General features: G+C 36.3%; 1 protein-coding gene across 2 annotated transcripts in view; it reads right to left on the reverse strand.

The window, feature by feature from the left end:
• Window positions 1-4,755: 4,755 nt before the first annotated feature.
• CLIC5 (chloride intracellular channel 5) overlaps window positions 4,756-25,393 on the reverse strand; it is a 75,245-nt gene continuing 54,607 nt past the window's right edge. For both annotated transcript variants that reach the window (XM_032212484.1, XM_032212485.1), the window contains exons 5-6: window positions 10,268-10,449; window positions 4,756-7,267 (exon numbers count right to left, since the gene is read on the reverse strand). In XM_032212484.1, the coding sequence (XP_032068375.1) occupies window positions 7,100-7,267; window positions 10,268-10,449 (350 nt within the window). In that variant the 3' untranslated portion in view covers window positions 4,756-7,099. The remainder of the gene's footprint in view (window positions 7,268-10,267; window positions 10,450-25,393) is intronic.

A 25,393-nucleotide genomic window follows, 5' to 3' on the forward strand; every position in this document is an offset into this window, starting at 1 on the left:
CATTTCTTGACCAATTCCTCCATATAGTTTAGTTTTGTTCTAGCACACACACACAAAGTATATAAGTGAAATGAGTAGTATTTATTGTCCAAAGAGTATATTTAATAACTTTTACCATTGTTCAATGTTTGCCAAACACTTGAAAGCCAAACCATCTCCATATTTTGAAAGTAGAATAATGTCAATTTAAGACAGGAAATGAATAAATCCATGTTAATTGTGTAATATCTAAGAAGATATCTCAGATATTCTAGGATTATTCAGATTTCATACCCCCGATGTAAGAAAATCATGTTGTGAAAGTTATTCTCTCCTCCTTTTTCACAAAATGGACAGAAATGTCTATTTCCTGAACAAAATCTGTTCTATGTAGCTTCACATTTATAAGGGAGGTTTTTTTCCACCAAATAGTGCCAATCGCACTACATTGGTTTTGTCTTCTATCATATCATTTTTTTTTTTTTTGGTTTTACAGCCATTAATATTTTTTCATGTTGTTTGTGGACATATGTGAAGTAGACTCCAACCCCTGCTCCATGGACCCACACCAGTCCACGGCATTCCAGAAATTGGGCCATGTAAATAAATGAAGCAGGATGCAGGCAGCACATGAAAGCACACTCCCCCCCCCCCCACTCTCCGGAAAAGCCTCTCTCCATGGAACTGGTCCCTGGGGCCCAAAAGGTTGGGGGACGCTGAAGTAGAGAATAATCCAAATCTCTCCCATGTTATAGATAATATAATTTGTGAAGGAGGTGGATTTCTTTCCTAAAATATACACAAAACAAAATACAATACTCATACTAGTATCCTAAATTATATGTAACATGTAATATATTTAATAGCATATTAATTATAATATGTAAAAATATTTTAATATGTAAAAATATGTATCCTGCTACTTATAAAAAGATTGTTTTAGTTTCTCTATAATATGGTTTTGGTTATTCATTTTACTAAATCCTTTCCATAATATATGATCTACAAAACAGCTCTTAGCTCATAAGTTTCTTGTGTGACTATACTTCCAAAATTAGCAAAAACGTTCTAAAATGAAACAGGCTTTCTGAAACAAGAGTTTCATGCTGAGTGAGATTAAGCTACAAATAAATCCATTTTTTTTCTCATTAAGAATGAAACCCCATCAGAGTTAGCCTCATTAGTTGTGGACAAAGAAACTTCTTTTTTATAGAAAACTAGTTACTTTTCTTTGCTAGTGGTTAAGTTCTCCTCTAATCATACTTTATTTTTTAAATCATATTTTGATAAAAGATTTGTGATTAGGAAAATTAATAGAGGTCAGTATCATTCTGCCTTATCCATGAGTTTTCTATATTATTTGTTTAATAATTGATTACTGATTTGATAAACAATTTCTAGCATATCTATTATGACCTCTTGTTACAGCACAGTTTGAAAGTGAAAAATCTAACATTAGTAATATTTCCTTCAACTATGGATTCATGTTTAACTTTCGACTACATCTTCCAATTCTGGATGATTCATTGTAATCATTGTTATCAAAGATTTCAAGTATTTGGATTCACTAGAGTATATCTCTTGAAATGATTTATAAAAACATAATCTTGTTGATGCAAATATTATTAAAGAAGAATATTTAAAAATTGAGGGTCTATGAGATTTCCTACATTTTTAGAGGACCACATTCTCACAGAATAATTTATTGAATGAGAGTAAATTATTAATGCAAAATAATTTAATGCCAACCCAATGAATGATATCACAACTATTGAGCATCTCAAATTGTGGAAATGAACCAGTTTGTGGCTCAGATAGAGCCTTCATAGTTTTAAAATGTTTTTCCTTCAAAATTAACAGAGAACAACAGGAATCTCAATAGTCTTATGATAACATAATTGGAGGGTGTGAGACCATAGTCCTACAAATGTTATCTGACAGTAAGCCCCAATGAACTAGTTAGGTTCTACTTTTTAGTAGACATACATAGCATGGATTGTAAAAATTCATTCCTTATACGTATTTACTCAGAAACAAGCTACACTAGCTGTATCCAAATATTGTATTAAGCCATTAGAAGGAAGTTGGAAATTGGAGTTATTGAGTCCAAAAGTAAATATAGCTTCATGGATTCTCCATATATGCATACAATGTAAGAAGCAAACCTTGCAAAAGGTGTTTATCATAGAACTTGTTTCAAATTCCTTAAAATGTTATAGCCCAGCTTTTTAGATATCCTACACTGTCAACAACTCAAGTACTCCATCAGAAAAATGTGTCCACTAGCAGTTTTTAAACTAATACAAAAACAGGGATCAATGTGGATCCCAGTTAGGAATGAAATACTGTGTGAAGTTCTGGTGACTTTGAAACAAATATCTAAGAAATGTTTGGCTACAATTGACATTTTTACAGACATTTGGTCTGCATTTTCTGAAACATCAGTGATTAAATCCATATTGTTGGCTACTTTCCCCTCTGATCTGCATCTTTCTTCACATCTTGTGAGAAATTTATGAACAAAGTTATTGTTAATCCATACTGTCTGTCTCACCATTTAGATTCTTTTCAACAATCTTACTTTGCCAATATAGATAAACAATCTTCAGCAGGATTAACACATACTACTTCACATTTACAATGGAAAGAAAAAGAAAGGAAAGGAAAGGAAAGAAAACAAGAAGCTGAAGTTCTGTTTGATGTCAATCAGAAGCTGAAAATATACATATGTTAGAAATGTGTAGATTTCCTCAATTATTATCTAAGCCTTCAGGATATAATGAATTAGGTGGCTATTTTCAAGAAAGCTGGTTCCTCATAAAAATCAGCATAAATTCATATTTTAATAGCTTGCTTTAATAAAGGACAAAAGTAGGAAAACAGTATACAGGGTATTAGCATGTTACCTTATTTTTTATCAGATCTCATTTCAAAGCACTAAAAAACTATAGTATTCAGTATTTGACCCATGTTTTCCTTAAATGTAGGAATGGCACTGCATTATCTGTTTACTAAATACAGTGTATACTGCAGCCAATTCCTTTCTTATTATATAAGATTGGCCTTCTCTAAAACAACATCACATGTACATTAGGCCTTTAGTAGATAATTGTTTTTGGAACAGGTTGACTGTAACATGCTTGCTATTAAAAGTAAAAAAATATATGCACTCCTATAATCTATCAATATCATTTCATTTGTTTCACCTTGTTCTTCCAAAGGAATAATATTCACACTTTTTAGTATGTGCATACTTCCTCACCAACTCTAGACCTAGCAGTTCCATGTTCTTCATGTTAAACTTGTGAAACTACAATATGTAGTTATTCTCCTCATTCCAATAAATTTGATGCAGGGAAGTTTAGATCTACGATGAGATAGTCAAGCAATCAGGTTTTAGGAATATTAACATTTCTTGCTCAGTGGATGAATCTGGGAAAATAGCTAAATAAAGAGAACCAGGTGGACAATAATTTATGTTTCAAGGAAGAAAGCTTTGACATTGGAGGAAGAGGAAAATAATAGCTAGGAAGTGAGAGAATTTGAGGATTTGGTAGAAATCTTTTGGGCCACTTCACTACATGATATATTTAGATATCTGATAGAGTACAAGGAAGTCATATGTAAAGTATAAAGTAAAAAGATTATCAGATGTTTTATAGATTTCAGAACTCCTTGTATCAGCAGCCAATTGTATGATAAATGGCAAGGCAAAGCTATTAAATTCAGCACAGGGAGGGCTGCTTCCAAGAAGTGATGAAGACCATTTCTAAATTATAGCTAAAATAAATAAGCATTCATTCCAAAGCTAAAAGAGCTTCTTTCCTTCCCAGAAATCCTTACAATGAATTGAGGAACTTCTGACCCTTAGAACGCAGCATGACACCTGCAGTCCTTACTCATGTTAGTGAATGTGAAGTTGGGAGTCCATTAACATCTTGGAAAGAAAAGGGACATAAGTTCCCCAGTTTCTAATTCAGCCAAGGACTCAGTGGGTGAAGATAACTCTTTTTTCTGTCCGAGAGGCATTTATTAGGATTGCCCTCCAAAGAACTAAAGGTCTTCAAGGAGAACTTCAGAGATAGGAGGAAATACAGACTGGCCAATCCAGTGGTGGGTTACTAACTAGTTTACTACTGGTTTGCTGAGAGAGGGTGTTTTATGTGCACGCAAAAATTGTGTGCAGTTTACTGAAAACTGCTTTGTGCATGCGCAGAAACATGCCGGTGACGGGAGAAGCAGCCTGGGTCGCTGCCGGTTCCACCCATCTCTGGGCCAATCTGCCCATGGCTCCCTATTGGAAGAAAGTCTTTGTGTCTTGTATAAGTGTTCCTGAGACTGATGGCAAGAATGAGTAAAACTAGTTTATTATTATAATACAGAGTTATTTATTACATGATAGGAATAGGCAAAGCCTAGCACAGAGCTAACTGCATGCTACCAGAGTTCAAGGAAGAAGGAAGTTATCTGGGATCAGCAATATTTTAAATCAACAGGCAGAATAAGAGACAAAGAGGGGCCAGAGAAATTCTCTACACTCAAAGGTTGTGAAGTACCGAGGAATCAATGGCACTGACATTACATTTTAATCCTCTCTTCTCTGCTTGTTTCTTCAGCTTTTAGTATTGAAGCAAAGAATCAATTTTAATTCCATTCAAAGGAAAGCTGATTCACACATTAATATAATTGATTCATTATCATTTGAACACACATGGAGAAATCTGTGAACTTTTTGGACTGAATTTTCTTGATAACAAGGGAAATGAGAGTTATGCCTATTCATTTGTGTTATCTCATTCATACATGCAAGTCTTCACTTTATTTAACAAATATTGTGTGCCATTAGCCCTAATTTTATTCACAATAGCCTAACTGATCAGCAGTTTCAGAAGTGGAGACTAGCATTAAAAAAAGAGAGAGATATCAATATTACTCTTCTTTACATAAAAACAGGCCATGCTTATTATATATAGGATCATCTGTTTTTGAATGCCGATTTGGAAAATATTTCATACATTTTAAAGTAGAAATAATTCCAGCCTGATTTCTCTTCTATTTTTTTGTGAATAGATTTTTGTGATCTCACTAGACTTTTCTGGCTATTACTTGCATTTTCTGAGCCAACTGTTTTCTCAGCAATGTTTTAAAATCAGGAACCATTGCTTTCTAGTCTAGCCTGACTTTAATTTGTCCATTCAGAAAGAAAACTGGAGAGTTCATGGACTTTCAAGAGAGGCATTACAAAGTTCAATGAAAACAAAATGATGGATATAAACAAAGGATACAGCACAGCTTTATTTTCTATAGCCAAGATTTATGATGGAAGGTCTCATTTTAGATTACTGTAGATTCCAGTGGAAGTTCATTGCAATCAATGGTAGGTATGTGAGAATTGCATGAAGAGGCTGATGGAATCTGTATTGTCTTAGCTTGCTTACATTCTGAACATAGCTGCAGGGTTATTTCTGCAGCTACTTTTAAAAGAAATTTTTTTTTTGATTTCTTATATGTTTCAAGGAAAGACTTTTACTGTGGCAGCTCCCTGACTTAATAGAATTTATGGATGTCACCATCAGGTCCTTATTATACCTTTCCCACTCATACTGCTTTCTGTATTCTCTATCTTCTTTTTGCTTTCCACATAAATATATCTTAAGCAAGACAAGGTGAACTAGCTATATATTATGTTTTGTTGCTAGTCCACAAAGCCCTCCATATGGAAACACCCTCAGGAGGCATCATTTTTTGAGAGTTGAGGGTTGTACAGCCCCAGAATGCTCCTTGAGACTTAAGATCAGGTTCCTAGTCTTCTACACCACTTCACTTATGTATATGAGCCTGGTCTCAAATAAAGATTTTACAAACAAAAATCTTCCTTTGTTTTTATGGCTTAAAGAAAATAATAGAAAATTTGAATGTCTCCTTTATTGAAGTTAAAAGAATGCAACTGGATGTTGTCCAACTTAGTTGGCAGTCCTGCTATATCATATTCAATTTTTTTTCTTGCAAGTGCCAAAAGAATATGAACTCAACCTCTACATTTCATTACAAGTAAATACGGTGGTGAGCAATTGACAGAACAAAGCAGTCATTGTCTTAAAGCACAATTCCTTCTGCAAAGACTGCATGTATCACAAAATATGAAAGTTCAGAACATTAGTGAGATTTTAAGATTATCTAGATCCCTGTTCCTATATCCCTCTTTCTAGCAACTCCACAAGTCATAAAGACACATTTTTTGAATCACTATTTCAATGCTTCCAACTTCTGCATGGAAGAAAATGAGATGCATGAACCTCTCTATTTTTAATATTCATTCAGGTTTGTTCAGTGGCATTTTCTTACTTTTACCCAAAACTAGGTGGAAAAATTCTACTTCCAAATAGAACTTCCAGCCTTTCCTTTAAACCTGTAAGATCGCCAGCCTGAACCACATTAGATATACTTGGATTATGATTCCCATTAGATTTAAGATTTAAAAGCTTCCCACTGAACTTTAGGCCCTGCTATCTGAGTTGATGGAATAGGTTTTGGAAGGCCTTAAATTATGCTAAATAGTCTTAAAGCAACACTCTGCTTAAGATACATTTTCTTACTGTCACCCCTGTTTTCCCTCCAAATGTAAGCTTCCCAACCCTAATTTTAGCATACAGTATTTTCAGATAGATCATAGTTAGTGTCCATGGAAAAACATTTGCAAGAAATAGGCAAAATTATACTCTGTATTTACCTTTAAATTTTTAGCCCAAGTATATGAATGAAGCCAAATGATATCAGTGGACCATATAACATTCGTTCCAGTTTATTGGTAAAGATTTCAGAAATGTTTTCTCCTGTCCTACATTTTCTCTAGGAAAAGGGAAGGTTCCCACCCTCTCCAAGTACTCCCGCCAAATCATAAATTATAAAACATAATAATTTGGAGTTGTGCTTTCTCTATTCCACACTGTCTTCTCTTCATCCAGTATTTCATAAGTGAAATATTGGTCAAGATGCATCCAGAAAACTTATGAATCTCGTTAAAGTTATCCAACTTTCATACATAGATATTTGAAGGTATTCATGGAAAAGCATCTATAAAACAGGAATTCTTTGGAGAAATGGATCTTGCTGATTCTGATTAAGATTTGCAAAGCCGTTTAGCTACTTCTGCATAAGCTATTTCAATCTCTTTGTCTGCAGCACAAGTGTTGATGAATTCATCCCGAGCATAAGCATTGTTCAGGTATTGCCACAGTCTTGTCATTTCTCCTGGGAATTCATAATTGCGATATTTCTTTGTTACAATCTAAAATGAAAATGGAGGGCTTTTAATACTTATAAATATTATTGATTTTATTAGACACATAAGAAAGGAAATAACATTTTACAATGGAATTGTTGAGCTTGACACAAGGATAGGGTTTTTTGTCACTGAATATGCTTATTTTTATGGGGACGTGGTGGCTCAGTGACTAAGACGCTGAACTCGTTGATCAGAAGGTAGGCAGTTCAGTGGTTCAAATCCCTAGTGTGGCGTAACAGAGTGAGCGTCCCAACTGCTGCCAACCTAGCAGTTCGAAAGCACATAAAAATGCAAGTAGAAAAATAGGGACCACTTTGGTGGGAAGGTAACAGTGCTCCATGCGCCTTCAGTGTTTAGTCATGCTGGGCACATGACTACAAATACGTCTTCGGACAGCACTGGCTCTTCGGTTTAGAAACAGAGATGAGCACTGCCCCTAGAGCCGGAAATCTGCGGGGAACCTATACCTTTATGCTTATTTTTGTTTAAAGTTGTTACTGATGGTTATATGTTTATATCTTGGGTTTTAACTTTTTTTTGGATTGTTATGAGCTGCCCAGAATAGCTTAGGTGAGATGGGCAGTTATACAAACAAACAAACAAATAATATCTATAGTTAAATAACAAAAGCCAGTTTGGTGTAATGTTTAAGGAATAAGACTAGACACTGAAAAATTGTGAATTCTAGCTCTGCCTTAGCTATCCACCCAACTGGATGACTTTAGATTGTTGCTCTCTCTCAGCCCTAGGCAGGAGACAATGGCAATCCACTTCAAGAAATATTGACTAGAAAACTACGAGAATTCATCCAAGCAGTGTCCAGATATCAACACTGGCTGAAAGACACCCATACACACAAAAAGGAGAAATAAAAAAATCCACCTCATGCTTGAACAAAATGAGCAGGACTTGTGGCACAGCAATGCTTTCACTATTTAGATGAAACATTAACAATAAGTTAGAAACTGTAAGACTAACTGTAGACACTATGTATTAATTTTGACAGAAAAGAATTAAATCAGGAGAGAGATAAGTATGTGCCTAATTTTGCCAATAGATGCCACTAAGCCTTCAGGAATCTTAACCAATAGTTTAAAATCAAATTAACTAAATGATAATAGTATTAATTGTCTTGGTATATATAATTAGCTTTATGGAAACCTAGAAAATACATTTAGACAGATTGGCTTACTTTACATAATTTATCTTACTGAACAGCATGAAGAGGTGTCTGTGCTGAATTTATTTGCCAAACATCAATGTTAATTAGATGACTTTTGCAGAATCTGAAGTATCTTCTGCCCTATTTATGTCTTTACACTATATATTTTTCTAAAAAAATATGTATATGACAGCAAAATGATAACCATGGTCCTGTATAATTTAAAATAAACAGGTTTTGCAAATTATTGGACGTCCTGTTTTCTTTGACATGCCTCCATCTGCCACTACTGTCTAACATGTGGGAAAAATGCATAATTTTTACAGTAACTTTTATGTCTTCATTCACTCAACTTTTTTTTTCTCTCCCAAAGAAAGAAAATGCTTCACCTATAAGATGCTTTGGAACCTTTGACTTATCATTCATTGAAAAAAGCCTAAATAATGACCTTTGTCCAGCATGAAGCCAAGCCTCCCCCAAATTTGACTTCTTCCAGTTGTATGGACTTCAAGTTACAAAATCCTCAACAAGGTCATGCTGGCTGAGAAATTCTTGGCATTGGTGTTCACACATCTGGAGGACAGCTAGTTGAGGAAGTCTTCTTTAGCTATGCCAAAATGTTGACATGACTATTTTAGTTTAGAATCTGCCATAAACTCCCATAAAGAAAGGTGTTCAGAGATTTTTCAAATTTGTAAATCCTGGAAAGGTTGTTTTAGTCCCATGTAAAATATATATTTAACCTGGAAAAATACACAACTTCTGAAGCTATATGAATTATGAAGCCATTATTTTCCAAGATTCTTCATGTTTCAGAAGGGACGTAGAATGATAGAGGTGGAAGGGGCCACTTAAGACATCACGTCCATTCTTGTGCAAGGATTGAAACTGAAATATTTGTAACAAATGGCTATCTGTCTGTTTTAGTACATGCATTGAAAGAGAGTCCCCTGCCTCTCTGAGTAATTAGTTCCATTATTAATTGCTCTTGCTGTCAGAAAATGTTTGCAACACGCATTACTTGAAGAACGGTGTTCTATTCCCACATAATATTCTATTCTCAAAACTAAACATTCCAGTTTCTTCATTTTCTCTTCATAGGACTTGGCTTCTAGTCCAATGATCATCCTGTTTTTATCCATAGTATCCATATTAGGGATGAAGAAATGCCCATGAAAGAGTACAAAGCTTACCTGTAATTCTTCTGTCTGACCATTCTGATTTTAAGACTATAATAAAGATTTAAGATTAAAAACTATCCTTTTTCTATTTCCCTGAACTTGTTGCAAATTTTCTGGCACTTTTCAAAGAACAGTAGACAAAACAATTACAACATTTCAGGTAGACTCTGACCACCTCAAATGTTACAGTGCCACCTCAAATACTGAAGTACCAGACGTATTTCCTAAGATGTGAAACCTATATTTTTTCAGGTATATCACACTATTGACTCACATGCAGTTTAGAAGTAAAGTCCCCTTTAAGTCAAGCTTAAATTTTAAAAAGGCTACTTGAGTAAGATTTGGGTAGATTGGCAGGTGGTATTGGAGCCAATTAGGGAGCTATCACTGTTTTTTGAAAATCTTAAGACTAAGAGTTACACACCTGATTTCATCAGTCTTACTTCAATATGCTTGGGTAGCACCTTGATGAATGAAGTTGCTATATGTTTACAGGTGCCTCAATCCATTCAAAGAATACCTAATTATCGATCTAAGACTATTCTGAACTTCTCTCTCCTAACAGAAGTGGGAAACATGTAGTATAAATGGATCTTAGTAGCAACCAGCTACTATTGGTATTTGAGTTTCAGGTCTGTCATGGATATGAGAGCATTTCACCTTGGCAACATGAAGCTTGGGCAGGAGGTTACAGTCTGCAAGGGTCAGCTCCTCCCCATCAAGAAACTTGCGTTTTGACACTCTTTCTTCTTCAATGTTGCTTGTGTCTATCTCTTCAGGCAAAGGATTTCTCAGGTAGTCATCCAGTTTCTTCAAAGCCTTTGTTAATCCTCTCTCCAGACCTTAATAATTAGAAAGAAGAAGTGGTTAAATCAACCATATACTTAAATCTATGACAAAATGGAGAATGGTATGAACCAGAATGATGACAATGCCTGTAATATTAGAGCAGCCTAACTATAAACATCCACACTATTAGCAATATGTTTGGATTGACAAGGACTAAAAACAGAACATATCAAAGTAACTTACAAAAAATATAAAACACATTGACTATGGAACTTTATTTTTTAAAAAGAAGTAAATTCAATTCAGGTCAATACAAGATAAAATTAATCCGATTGGATGAGAAAAATGTACCATAAACAATATTATTTTACTTACTTTATTAGAGGCCAGAGGCCAAAAACTGTACACAAGAAGCATGTTACAAAGGAAAATTAGTGATTACTTCTATAAATGCTCTACATAATATAGACCTGTAAGAGTCAGATCCCAAGACTTTCAGTAGAAATTCCAACTGAGCAAAACTGAATTGAGTTACAGTTAACAGGGAACTTACTGTATACCTTCTCTGTAGTATTAAAAATGCTATGTGAAACCTTGATTGGCCAAAGCTGTAATGGTTCTGGAGGTAAAATTCTATGACTCTATCTGGTGATAATCACAGTATATGGAAGATTGTGATTTAAAATGTAAGAAGAGTAAATGGTAAAGAGAATAAATTAATACATGTCATGAAAAAAAATGTCAAAAATATCAGTTTCAGTATCAATATTCTGAATAAACCCTAGAAAAAACAATTTCTGAGAAATTAGAGGAAAAAATGATTCTGTTTTATAAAAGATCCCATTCCCCTAAAATGGGCAAGAATGAGAGAGTATAAATTGGACTATTTGGAGAACCAAGAATGAATACAATGATGATTGGGACAATTTGCTTAGGAAATGGTTTGCAATTTTCAAATATAAGCATAAATCTGTTAATATATACATATGGCAAAGGAATATAAATCTAAAAGAATGACTGATTTCTTTATGATTGAAGACTAAGAGAATTAGTAAGGGGAAAAAAACAGATGCCATAAAAGTTTCTGAATGTGGAATATACCACTTTTTTTTTTTTTTTAAAGAATGATACTGGATTGCAAGCAGAGCTATTGCAAGAAAAGGGAGTCTTGAATGAAAAGTACCAAAAGATAGTTACAAAGTAGAATAAAAAAACATAAACATAAATAAAGAAGATGTAGAAGCTGCTGGGAACAAAATACTATTCAGGTGGTCCTCAACTTATGACTGTTCATTTAACAATGGCTCAAGTTAGGTCAGCCTTTGAAAAAGGTGACTTACAACCTGTACTCAACTTTAATTAGCCAACTTTAATTAGATTTGCTTAACCACCACAGTAAAAATAGTCATAAAATCTAGTCCACTAACACAATGATTCGCTTAATGATTGTATCACTTAGCAACCAAATTTCCAGTTCCTCATAAGTAAGTAACCCAGCACTACCTGCAGAAGTGTAATGAGAAGGATGCATAGAATAGAATGGGCTGGAAGGGACCTTGGAGGTCTTCTAGTCCAGTCTCCTGCTCAAGCTGGAGAACCTGTACCATTTCAGATAAGTCTGAAAACCTCCAGTGATGGAGCCCCTCAGGATGAAAAAGAATATTTGGTGGAATTATGTGAAAGAGGATGTGGAGAAGAAAAAATGCATATAAGAGAATGATTGCTGAAAATGATGAATAACAATATTGCATAGTATTATAGAGAACAAAATCATTACTAAACATACTAAAAGGGAACAAAGAATGGTTAAAATTAAGAGGCAGAAAAAAGGCAGAATAATTTTGACAGAAATAAAAATGCTCTGGAAGTTCCTGAAGAGAAATCTTAAGCAGGATGAATGGAATTTAAATAAAAGGGATGAAATTATTTGGGATAAAACTGAAGAAAAGCTGAAAGGAGTCCTTTGGAGATTTATATAAAGATGGTAATGAAACGTCAAAGAATGGAATTGAAACAAATGCTACAAATGTTAGTGTTATGGGGGGGATGAAAAGCAAGTCATAAATGATGTGAAAATGTGGACATATGTAAGCCTGCAGATGCAGATGGTAATTTGTCAAATGCTAAAATATGGATATGGTTTGTTCAGGCAGTGGCTGTGTGACTTGGTTAACATGTGTGTGAGGGATCAATCTGTGCCTGATGAGTGAAAGAATGTTGTCACTGTTCTCCTATTCAAAGGGGAAAGGCACAAATGAATACAAAAATTACATGGGGATTAGATTTTACATGTGCTTGGGAAGATGTTTGGCAGGATTCTGATCAAAAAAGCACAAGAAATGACAATAATCAAAATCTGGGACGTGCAGTGTGTCTTTCTGCTAAGGGAAGAGTGTACAATTTTTGATCCTCAGTGGGTCACTGAAGAATGTCAGAATACAAGAAAGAAATGTTATTGTACATTAGTTTATGATAAAGTGTACAGGAAAATTATGGAACATTGCCTTAATAGGAAATTGAAGATTGGTTGCTGAATACAATAAAAGCATGGGAACAGATGAATGCAGTATGAGAAGTAAATAGATAAAAATTACCAGGGAAAAATATGTGTTAGTCCTTGGCTTTTTAATGCATTTCTGTCAAATGCTAAATGAATTATTGTACTGAGGTGTTTTAATTGTGGACAGACTCTTACATGTACATTTAGATGTAGATAATGGCATGTTTTTTCAATGAAAATATTTAATTGCAGTGGGTATTACACAGACTTCCCTCCTCTCCTGAAAAGGCTGATATATTTAGTCACAGGTTTTCTGAAACTATGAGTTGCATTATCATTTCATTTCTGATAGAGGTATAGAATTCATGGCAGATTTTTGGCAAACCCTGGTTCATCTCTTGCATATAAACCTCTAGCTATTTTGTGTTCATTGCCTACAATCATAGAAACATCAACAGCAAGAAATTGGCCTGATAATCTAACCCATGACTGAGTTTGCTTATTATAACTGGATTCATGCTTCTATTCAGATGTTACAATTTCAGGTCATCCTCAGTGAGCACCCATATTCAGAAAAGATGGAAGCCAAGAATTTAAATCCTGGAGCAGGAATGCACACAGTTCAATTTCTCCGTTCACCAGTGGGCACATCTTCTATGCATATGTAACTACTATCTTGTCTGCAATGACTTGTCTAGCCATGCCATGTCTGCAAGTTTCTGCTGCAAGCAAATTCCTGAATATGAGATTAAGCGTTGGGAGAGATTTATCACTGAGCCATGCATGAAGTCTGCCAATTTCAGCCTAAATAAAAATTTAAATCCAGATTTCTAGGGCTATAATCCAAAATTCTATCACTGACATACTGGATGTACTCCTGCAATTCTGGGTCTTGCAACAATAAGCTTCTGCCTTATGCAGATTAAGCGCCACTGGGATATTGCATCTGCACTGTATTACAGAATTGTTAGTTTTGGCCATATTTCAAAATGCAAACTGGGTTTCATTTCCTTTTCCAGGGTTGTCTTCCCTTTCTAAAATATTATGTAAAATATCTTCTTCACATTAAAAGGAATACTGATACCACATTTAATATTTATCATCATTTCATACCAAACAATTTGAATTGTGATGCTAAAACTCTAACCACTGGAATGGTAATGATTTACAAAGAACTTTCAGTAGTGTATAATTGATCTAGTATCAAATTCACCATAACAAGATGCAATGTGGCCAAGGTATCTCTCCTGCCACATTCATCAACAAACTTGTATTTAATTAACTGTAATTCTATGTCCATTCCTATAGGCTTGATTCCTGTGAAGAAACAATGAGGCATCATATCTGAATGATGCAGTTATTTATCAGTAATTTTTAAATAGGAAAAACCCTCAAAGAAAAGCACAATCTGATCCTAAAACCCAGACCTGAAATAATGCCAAAATCTAAAATTAGATTATTAAAAAATTCTACTGGTTTTGTTGAAGATCCAGGCTTAGAATGATTGATTTCGGGAGGCTCGTACATAAAGCGGAATCTGCAAAAGTGCCATATTCATGCCTGAAGGGGCACACATGGTAAGAGATAAGCATCTTGATACTAATGAAACAATAAACCAGAAGAAATGGATAGTTTAACAATTCTTGAAAAGCACCCAAGAGCCAAGGAATAAGACTCAGAAGCTCCTAAAACCCCACTCCTAATTGTCCAGGGGTCTGAGCCTCTTGCTCAAATACAAACAAAAATTGCCATAGCTGTTTAGCAAAGAAGAGAGGGAGAGGCTCAACCACTGACTGGCATTTTCCCTGTCTTCCTGCATGCAAGGCTTCATAAGCTGAGCAGAGTATTAGTGTATATGTAGATAGGGAGAAACTGACAGCACTAAAGACCACAACACCTACCAGTTATCTGGATCAGGTCAAAAGCTCAAATCCAGGATTCATAGCTCCATCTCCCAGTTAACCAACCAAGTCCATTCAGGAGGTTCACAGATCTGGACAGGCAGCCTTTCCCATTTTCAGTTTCAAGCAACTAATATTTAGAATGTGCTACCTATGATTTCCGAGACAGCTGTTTGCCTTCAGGTTCCTGCTGTTTTTCATGGGCCAAAAAGTGCAATGCAGTGCAGACAGAACTGTGCCTTTTGCATGGAGGTTACACCAATTGCTTTAAGAAGTTCTGAGGTAGCTAAATTGGGGGAGGGGGGCTATTAAATACACAAACTTCCTGGGATTATTACAATTTTAAAAAGTTGAAGTAGGAAGATCAATATAGTCTCACCATAATACAAGTAAGAAGAAGAAAAACCCAGCAGTAACCCATTTTAAAAGATTCCAAGTAATCAACTCCTCACCCATCCTCTTCCCTCCCCTCTCCTCAGGATTGCTGGAAAACAAAACATGCTCCAGAACCACAATCTGCTTGTCAATTAGAGGGGAAAACCAAATCAGCTTCCAAATGATTTCTGTCTGTGACATGTCCAGAAAATGCTCTGCTTTGAAGCATTGGAATTCATATTAGTTCTTCCTCTGTTAACAGCCAATACCACCACCCCCCACCCTGCAAAGAGTCAATACATTTTGGTGTGTGTGTGTCTATCTGCAGCCATGCCAGCCTCTCTGTTTTCCTGGCCTTCCTTTCCATATTTTAGCTAAAGACTAAGAGAATAGGGTAGGAAGGGGGACAAAAAAAAAACCAAAGAAAAAGCTTTCTTCCTTTCTGATTTTTGAAACTCTTCTGTTTTCAGAGCCTGGTGATCACACTAAGCTTGGATTTTGGACCATGTGAGGCATGGCCAGAAGTAACTTTTAGGAAGGCCCTGCGTTGCACATGTTGTTGTTAGTCATACTTGTCATTTTAAAAAGAAAAGCCAAAAAGGACTGAAGTGTTGCCAGGTTCTCAAACAAAAGTGTTACTATCTCTTTTTAGTCAGCTCATAAATTGAATTTTTACACTGACATTCTCCTGTCAGAATAATTTCCTTCAGCTGCTTTTTTCTTCATGAGGCACATATTAAATGGTAATGATGGCAATGAACCTAAAATGCTATTATGAGAGCGACCCTGGAAATCCTAAAAAATCAATTGGGTTTTAGAATAATAACACCTGAAGAATGAAAGATTTCTCTCTCACAGCCAGGAAGAAATTATATTATTTTGTTTTAACCTCCCTTCCAAAATCAACTTATTTATTTAACTTAATTTAACTCAATTTGATTTTTGAAATCCTGGCTCAACCAATCAGTGTCTATTTTTGACCATCTGCTTCATATTTTCAGTTGGAGATTGCCAAATGGAAGTGGGATGGGAGCATGAAATACAGAGCCATGCTTTGTACTCCATGTCCTGAAGCAGGGACCAAGAGCAACCATCTTCTTAGGAGTTTTAGTTTCTTGAAGGAATGGACTCTTTCATCTTTACCAGTGATCTGGTTCAGTTCTGAGACACTCCTGTTTAATTGTTACAGGCAGTGTGAGAAACTTCACAGGTTGTGGCATGCTGCCATTATTTTTAACTCCCTCAGTCCTCAGAAGTAGTTGGGAGGACTTAGGATTGTCTCCCCTTCTATCAGCTTGAAATTCGAGTTCAATGCTTTGCCCAGAGATGCCTCAGATTTAGTAGCCACAAAATTCCTTTCATCTTCTCCCCTACTCTTTCCACACAAAAAGGAAGGAAGGAAGGAAGGAAGGAAGGAAGGAAGGAAGGAAGGAAGGAAGGAAGGAAGGAAGGAAGGAAGAAAGAAAGATGTATGGCCCACTAGCATTCCTGCTTATCCCCTGCTAAAATACAGAAGCGGACTGACTGCCCCTTTGTTCAGGGTACTGAACGGACACTTCAAACCGATCAAACTAGCATTTCTCTTTCAGGGCCTGAAATTCAGAGCTATGAGGGACTTTGAAGCAACAGTTCCTTTCAGTGGGAAAATTAAGCAATAAACAAAAGAAGTTTTGCAAAAGTTTTATCTTCATTGCAGGTGAAGGATATTGCAGGAAAACCAAGATCTGGAACTGCTTTCAGAGTATTATGATTCCTAAAGTGGAAGTTGGTTACTTGTGAAGGATTGAACGAGGTTTGCACTAGACATTCTTTACCATTTGATAGATAAAGCAGGTAACATTAGCTTTCAGATATGCCTTTGTCCCTAGGTTGCTGGTTATTTTCTTAGTATAAAGCTTGAAGTATTTCTCATGAGGACAATCTATTGGGCCCAGCTATTTACTGGGCCAAAAGTAATACATTTTTATCCTGTTCATCTAGAACAGGGGTGTCAAACTCTCAGCCTATGGGACGGATGCTTCACATGCTGGTCCCGCCCCTGCTTGGTTTAGCAAAGGAGAAAAAGTCCCAATACATCATGTGACACTTCTGTGACAACATGACAACATGAATTTGACATCCCTGGGCTAGGAGGATATTTTTCTACAGTACAACTGAACTTCCCTCAAATCACCATAATCTATGATGATAGAGAAGGTATTATTTACATTTAAAAAGCATAAAAATAAAACACAAAATAGCTCCCTTTTTAAACAAATAAAGACTCCAAATGTTTTGCAAACTATCTATCAGCTAGTTTTCTTTGCCAGAAGCCATTACATTTAATGGCCCTTCTGTGGAAGGCTTCTTCTAAACCAGGGTTGTCAAACTCGATTACATTGAGGGCCGCATTGTGGTTGTGTTTGACCTCAGGGAGCTGGGTTCGGTGCAGCCAAGGTGGGCATGGCCAGCTTGACGTCATTTGTGTCGGGGCACCTGCAGTGGCCCAAGTGCTCTACTAGCCTGAGACAGTCTCCTGCAACCCTCTGCAAGCAAAAACAGAGCTCAGGAGGACTCGCAGGCCAGATATAAGCAGCCTGCAGGCCGGATCTGGCCCCCGAGTTTGACACCCCTATTCTAAACAATGTCAACACTTAATACCTATACTGCAGGGGCATCTACTGGCTTCAAAATGGGGGCCATAATCAGGCAAAGTCCCACACCTTTCTATATGTATAAAATGCATATAATATCCACTAAGACAACACAGAGCTTTGATCACCCAGTTGCATCCTTCATTTTAAAGCCACCTGTTTTCATGGAGTGTGTTAAGAAATGTGAGGATAGCAATGTGCTGCAAATGGGCAGTTATTCTGTTTATATTTAATTATAGAGAAAGTGCATAATGCCAATGATCCAGCAGCATCAGGGGCTACTCCAGTGGTGGGTTGCAGGCGAAATGCCCCGGTACAAGTACACCGGTGCCTGTCCGGAGCACCGGGTACCGTTCCAGTACGGTGGTCCGGAGGGCCCACCTGCCCGCCCGCCGTACTTACCTGTCTTTAAGGCACTGTACACACGACGTGTACAGCACCTGTGCAATGCTCCACCAAGCAGCTGGAGCATCGCGGAGGCATCGCTGCAGGGTAGGACACATGCACGCACTGCGTGCATGTGCACACGCACTGCGCCATTCATGGGGAGGACATCAGGCCCCGTTGCAACTGTACCGGTTGCAACGGGATCCGGAATCCACCATTGGACTACTCATTTCTTTCTGTCCATAGCTCCAGTAGATTAGATACATTTTATAAATCCATTAGGTTAAGAGAAGTGGCATTCTTGAAAGTGAGCGAGTGGTTACCTGAACTTTAGCTTTGATGTAACCATATACAAGTCAAATATAAAATTGACAAGCCACCTTAGGTAGGTTGATGATTTTAAAAAATATTAGGTCAATTTTAAACAAATTCAAAAGTGAGTATTCTTTTTTTTTTTTTTAAACAGAACTTTTTTATTTTTCTTTAAAAAAAACACAAATATGTCATCATTTGTCAATCATTAAGACATTGAAGTACAATTTTTTTTGTTGTGTGTACCCCTCCCTCCCTCCACCCCCCACCCCCCTCCTCCTTCCCCCCCCCCCGACTTCCCAGAACCCGTACACGGTATGGATTTTTAACTAACAAAGTCTAAAATCTATTGAGAAAAAAGAAATAAAGAAATTAATGACATTCTAGATTGACCTTAGCTTCTTCTTACTGAACTGACTTTTAAGAGTTTAAATCATTTCTGATCTTAAGCATAGGCTAACTGGAATTTCTTAGTCCCGTATTTATTTTGTATATAGTCAATCCATTTTTTCCAGTCTCGTTTATATATCTCATTTGAATGATCTTTGAGATATGCCGATATTTTAGCCATTTCGGCTAAGTTTGTTACTTTCAATGTCCATTCTTGGATTGTAGGCAAGTCTTCCTTCTTCCAATATTGCGCCACCAACAGTCTTGCTGCAGTTATCAGGTGCAGAATCAAATTGGTCTCTACCACTGTAAAGTCAGTACATATACCTAGTAAAAATAACTGAGGAATAAACTTTATCCTTCTTTTAAAAACATTTTGCATGACCCACCATATTTTTATCCAAAATGCCTTAACCTTTTGGCAGGTCCACCATATATGATAATATGTAGCGTCGAGAGAACCACACCTCCAACATTTAGGCTGTACATTCGGATACATAGAAGCCAACTTTTTAGGATCTAAATGCCATCTATAGAACATCTTGTAAAAATTTTCTCTCAGATTTTGAGCTTGTGTAAATTTCACATTTCTTACCCAGATTCTTTCCCATGTATCCAACATTATTGGTTCCTCAATATTTTGAGCCCATTTTATCATACAATCTTTAACTAATTCTGTTTCCGAATCCATCTGTATTAATACATTATATATCCTCTTTATATGCATTAAGCTTTGATCTCTTATTTGTTTAAACAGATTATCCTCAACTTGGATAAAACCAATTTTTTGGTCTATTTTCCACCTAGCCTGTAATTGCCCATACTGGAACCATGTTTGAACTACCTTCTCCTCTTTTAATACCTCTAAAGATTTTAATTGTAATACCCCCCTTTCCGAGGTAAGAAGCTGTCTGTAAGTAATTCTGTCCTGTTTTTGTGCTGTATTCATATTTTCAATTGCGTGTCTAGGAATTGCCCACATGGGTATCTTGTCATTTAATTTATATTGGTATTTCTTCCAAACCCGCAATAAAGCATTTCTTAAAATATGACTTTTAAAATTCTTATCCAATTTTTTGTTGAATAACAGGTAAGCATGCCAACCAAATACCAGATCGTGTCCCTCAATATTCAATATTCTATCATTGGTTAAATGAGTCCAATCACTAATTACAGATAATGCCACTGCATCATAATATAGTTTTAAATTAGGTAGTTTCAATCCTCCTCTCTCACGTACATCTTGCATTATTTTCATCTTTACCCTTGGCTTCTTTCCTGCCCACACAAATTTGTTGATACCCTTCTGCCATTCTAAAAGGTTTGCATCTTTTTTAAGTATAGGTAACATTTGGAAAAGAAATAAAAATTTTGGTAAAATGTTCATTTTCACTGCCGCTATCCTACCCAGCAAAGATAAGTGCAATTTCTCCCATTTTTTCATCTCTGTCTGTATGCTATGCCAAAGTGGTTCATAATTATGCTTATATAATTTCCCATTTGAAGTTAAAATGTTAACTCCAAGATATTTGACTTTTTTAACTACCTCACATCCTAGCATCACTCCTAATTCTTCCTTTTGTTTAATATTCATATTTATAGCTAATATTTTGGTTTTTCCTAAGTTTATTTTAAAGCCCGACACTTGACCATATTGATTAATCGTATTCATTAAAACCATACTGGATTCCTGCGGTTGTTCCAATATTATGACCAAATCATCCGCAAAAGCGCGGACTCTATATTCTTGCTGCCTAATCTTGATCCCTTTTAAACCATCCAAGCCCCGTATTTTATTCAACAATACTTCCAAAGTTATAATAAACAATAATGGGGACAAAGGACAGCCCTGTCTTGTACCTTTTCCAATTTGAAAAGAGTCTGTTAAACTTCCATTGACTATGATTTGTGCTGTTTGCTGTTGGTATATTGCTTTAATTGACTGTAAAAAATTATCTCCTATCTGCATTTTTTGCAGTATCTTCAGCAGAAATTGCCAGTTAACTCGATCAAAGTCCTTCTCAGCATCCAAAAATATAAACGCAGCAGGGATCTGGTTGTTCTTTCCCAAATATTCTAATGCATTAATAATTAATCTAACATTACTTTTCATCTGTCTCCCTTGTATAAAACCTGTTTGGTCCGTATGTATCAATTGTTGAATGACCAACATTAACCTATTTGCTAATATTTTAGTAAAAATTTTATAATCTACATTCAGTAATGAAATAGGTCTATAATTTTTGGGTTGAGTAGTATCTTGATCTTCTTTGGGTATCAAAGATATAAACGCTGTCTTCCAAGATGGAGGGACTTTACCTTCCGTTTGAATCATATTAAATAATTCTCTAAGAGGTTCTACCATTTCTAACTGTTTTATAGTAAACCGCTGTCAAGCCATCTGTACCTGGTGCTTTCCCTGACTTTAATTGCTTAATTACCTGCAGGATTTCCCCTGAGGTTATTGGTTGATTCAATTTTTGCCTGTGTTCTTCTCTAACTGAAGGTATTTTCTCTTTGTCTAAATATTTGTCTATGTCTAAACCATTAATTTTATCCCCTTTATACAGTTCTGTAAAAAATTCCCAGAAAGCCTTTTGAATCTCTTCCTGTTGAAACACCTCCTTCCCTCTGTAAATCAGTTTAGATATATTTCGAGTTTTCCTTTTTTTCCTAATCTGATAAGCTAACCATCTGCCAGGTTTGTTTGCATTACAAAAAGTATTGTGTTTTGCATATAATAAATTAGTAGCTACCTGGTCAGAGATCAACATGTCAAATTGAGATTTTAATATGTTAATAGCTTCCTTAACCTTTGTATCGTCTGGGTTCATTGTTAACTCCAGCTCTTTTCTCTTAATTTCCTCTTCCAGTTCTGTTTGTTTTAACCCTTGCTTATTTCTATGTGTTTTATTTATATTCATCAAAACTCCTCTCATATACGCTTTGCTTGCGTCCCATACAAATTCCATAGATGTACCCTTATTCATATTCAAAACAAAATATTCAGATAGTAATTTTTTACAATCATTAATATACTTTTCATATCTAAATAAGTTTTCATTCAATCTCCAAGACCTTCTTGCCTGCACTACCCTTCCCAACTCCATCCAAACTGGGTTATGGTCCGAAAGGACCCTAGCTGCAATCTTTGTTTTCTTGACCCTAGAAAGCAAATCATTAGTGGTTAGAATAAAATCAATCCTTGAGAGGGATTGATGCCTGTCCGAGAAGAAAGTGAAGTCATATTCCTCTGCATTTCTTTCTCGCCAAATATCTCTCAATTCAAAATCATCCATAATGTCAAAGAAAGATTTGGGTAACTTTGCTCGCATCTTGGTATTTAGGCGGGAAAGCTTCTTATCTCTCTTAGTGTCTATCACTCCATTCCAGTCACCCAATAGTATACAGGAACTATAGTCCCACTGTACTAATTTAGCATGAAGATTTCTATAGAATCTATCTTGCTGTTGATTTGGAGCATAAATTCCCAAAAGTAATGTCTTTTTTCCCTTCTAAGATTAAGTCTAAAGCAATATATCTTCCGAAGGGATCTGCTTCTATTAATTCAGCTTTCATATCTTTTCTTAAGTATACAACTATACCATTCTTCTTTTCCATAGCAGAAGCTGCAAAATGTTGACCAAGTTTTGAGTTGATCAAATATTTTTGATCAGTTGACTTGATATGAGTTTCTTGCAAACAAATTACATCGTTCTTAAACTGTTTGAGATAATGAAATATTTTCTTCCTCTTCTGTGGAGAGTTCAGTCCGTTGACAGTCCATGTTAAAATCTTAGTTGTCATCTTTGGTTGGTTGAAGCATTTTTAGAGCTTCCTGCACGGCCTGTTTAACCTTAGGTCTAGCTCCTCCCACTGCTTCCAGATTTGTTATTGTAGTTCCTTGATCGATGGCCGATGATTGTTGATGCTGTTGCTTTTTAGCTTGTTTCTCCATACGTCTAGTAGTCATGCGGCTAGGTCTTGGTTCCATAGCACCTTGCACTTCTAGAGAAGAGAGATGCTCCATCTTGTCTGGTGGTTGTGTGGTTTGCTGTCTATCCTGTCCTTCTTGTGGTCTTTCTCTAGGTCCAGATGGTGCAGGGTGTCCGGCCTTCAATATATTATAATAAAAATCTCGGGCTTTCCATACAGAGTTGAGGCGGTACCTTTGCTTATCAAATGTAAATATGATGCCAAATAGTGCATCCCATCTATACTGTATCTGACGATTTCTGAGTTCTTCGACCAAAAAAGCGTAGTCTCTCCTGGCTCTTAACATTTGAGGTGGTATCTCTTTCAAAACAGCCAGGTCTTGACCGCCAATTTGAAGCTTAGTGTTATAAGACGCTTGCAGTACCATATTTCTAAGCTCTCTTGTAGTAAAATATATAACGATGTCTCGAGGAAGCTGCTTCTGCTTTGCCAGCCAGGAGTTAACGCGGTAAGCTTTGTCAATTTGCCAGTCTTGGTTGGTCCCTGGTCTTCCCATCAGGTGGTCAAAAGCTTCCGATAGGATCTGTTTCAGGTTCTCCTGTTTCTCCTCACGCAGCCCCCTTACTCTTAATGCGAACTCCATTTGTCGGTACTGTATCATAATAATTTCTTTTTCAGCATTTTCCACTTTTTGTTCCACCACCTCTGTTTTCAATATCAAGTTAGCATTGGCATCATTAAGAACCTCTAGAGTATCTTCCACTCCAGAAATATGTTCTGTTAATACAGTTACAAGACTCAGCATGTCGTCTCTAATTTTATCAACCTTAGCCTCAAATTTCTCATACAGCTCCTGTTTAAGTCCTTTTATTTCACTTTTAATTTCTTCTTTCATTTCTTTTATTTCCTCTTTTCTCTCCTCTCTATTATCTCTAAATTTATCTTCCATTTTAATTGTCTGTGCATTAAGAGCCTCGCTTAGATTACTCAGGAAAAATTCTTTCGTTAACACATCCCCAGCAGGGGGCGTAGGAAGCAGAGGCTGCAGCTTTGTGCCAGGCACTGAGGATGTGCCCCTGGAAGTAGAGGGTGATGACTTCAAGTTAATATTTGGTTTTGAGGCCATTTCAAAATTTATCTGCCTGCAGTTAATAAAACTCTATTGCCTGAATATGCAGCTTTAAGTAAAGAGGCTTTTATTTTGAAGTTTAAGGCTTGGCAAAACTTTCAGTGAGTAAACATTGTAATAAGACCATTCAGCAGATTCATCACCATTTAACTTCCAGATAAGCAAGGTTAATGAAGGAGTAAAATTCTTCTATTGTGAAACCAAAACATATGATAAGCAATCTCTTTTGTTTTGAATTCTTGTGAGGATTAGCAAAAAGTGTTCGTTATTACCGGAGAAACCAGCCTGCTCGGCGCCATTTTAAAAGCCTCTAAGTAAATAATTTTTCGGAGGAGAAAAAGAAAAGAAGCTAAAATGTTGATAAACAATTATTGTCCACGCAGTAAACGGATTCAGCTCGTGATAAGATTAAATCAAACAAAACTTTGAGCAGAGTGGGGGAGACCTACTTTGTCCTGCACAAGGCAGTTTGAAGTTCCCAGCACGGACAGCCGTTCTGCCTTGGGCTAGCCCCCCTTTCCTTGCAAGCACAAAGCTGCAAAAATCGAAGAGCATTTGCCAGCAAAACAGTTTCTTCTTTCCTTCTTGCCTGAAGGATAAGAAAACCTGATAAGACGTCAGATGGAAGATCCTCTAAACAGGTACGTAGCCAGGAATTCGGAGGCAGCTGATTTTTTTGCTGCCACCACCAGCAGGCTCCTCCCAGGAAGTCAAAAGTGAGTATTCTTGATTTAGTGCAGGAATTGCTCCAGTTAAGTGTCAAGAGAGTTTATAATGATGGAGACAATAAAATCTGTCATAGCAATATAAGAGAACATTATTTTAGTGGTGCCAATACCCCAGATCTGTCTTTGTTTTTGTTTTAAAGGCAACTAGTCTTTCTTTCAGTCTGCAATTGAAATGATTTCTGTAAATCTATGAGCTGCTTAACTGTCCTGCAGAGCCATGTTCAACAAACTATGACCTGTGTGCAAAATGAATCATAACTGCTGCTACCTTAGCCCACTGATAGATGCTTTTTCTTTTTATTGCTCTTCTCATCCACACAAAATTTATCTCATAACACATACAGATGAACTGGGTGCAACATAAAATGAGTGAAAGAGAAAAACTGTTCATAAATATTCAGTCTCAACCAAATAACCCGAGATTTATTCTTTTTTTTAAAAAAAGGTTTAAAAACTAAAACCACCTTCCTTGATCACTTCCAGATTCATTGCGATTGATATTGTATGAGGTCTATTGGAATTTTCTGGTTTGCCGGGAATAACAAGCTGGAAAAGAAAGGCAAGGTTCAAAAATGGAACAAATCCACTTCATCAGTTAACCAGATTTCAAAGCCACCACATCTTTGTTAAAACTTTCAAAACAACAGAGTTGAAAGGGAGCATGGAGATCTTGTACTCCAATTCCCTGCTCAAGCAGGAGACCCTA

Source organism: Thamnophis elegans, chromosome 3, assembly GCF_009769535.1.
Source record: "Thamnophis elegans isolate rThaEle1 chromosome 3, rThaEle1.pri, whole genome shotgun sequence".
Taxonomy (NCBI): Eukaryota; Metazoa; Chordata; class Lepidosauria; order Squamata; family Colubridae; genus Thamnophis; species Thamnophis elegans.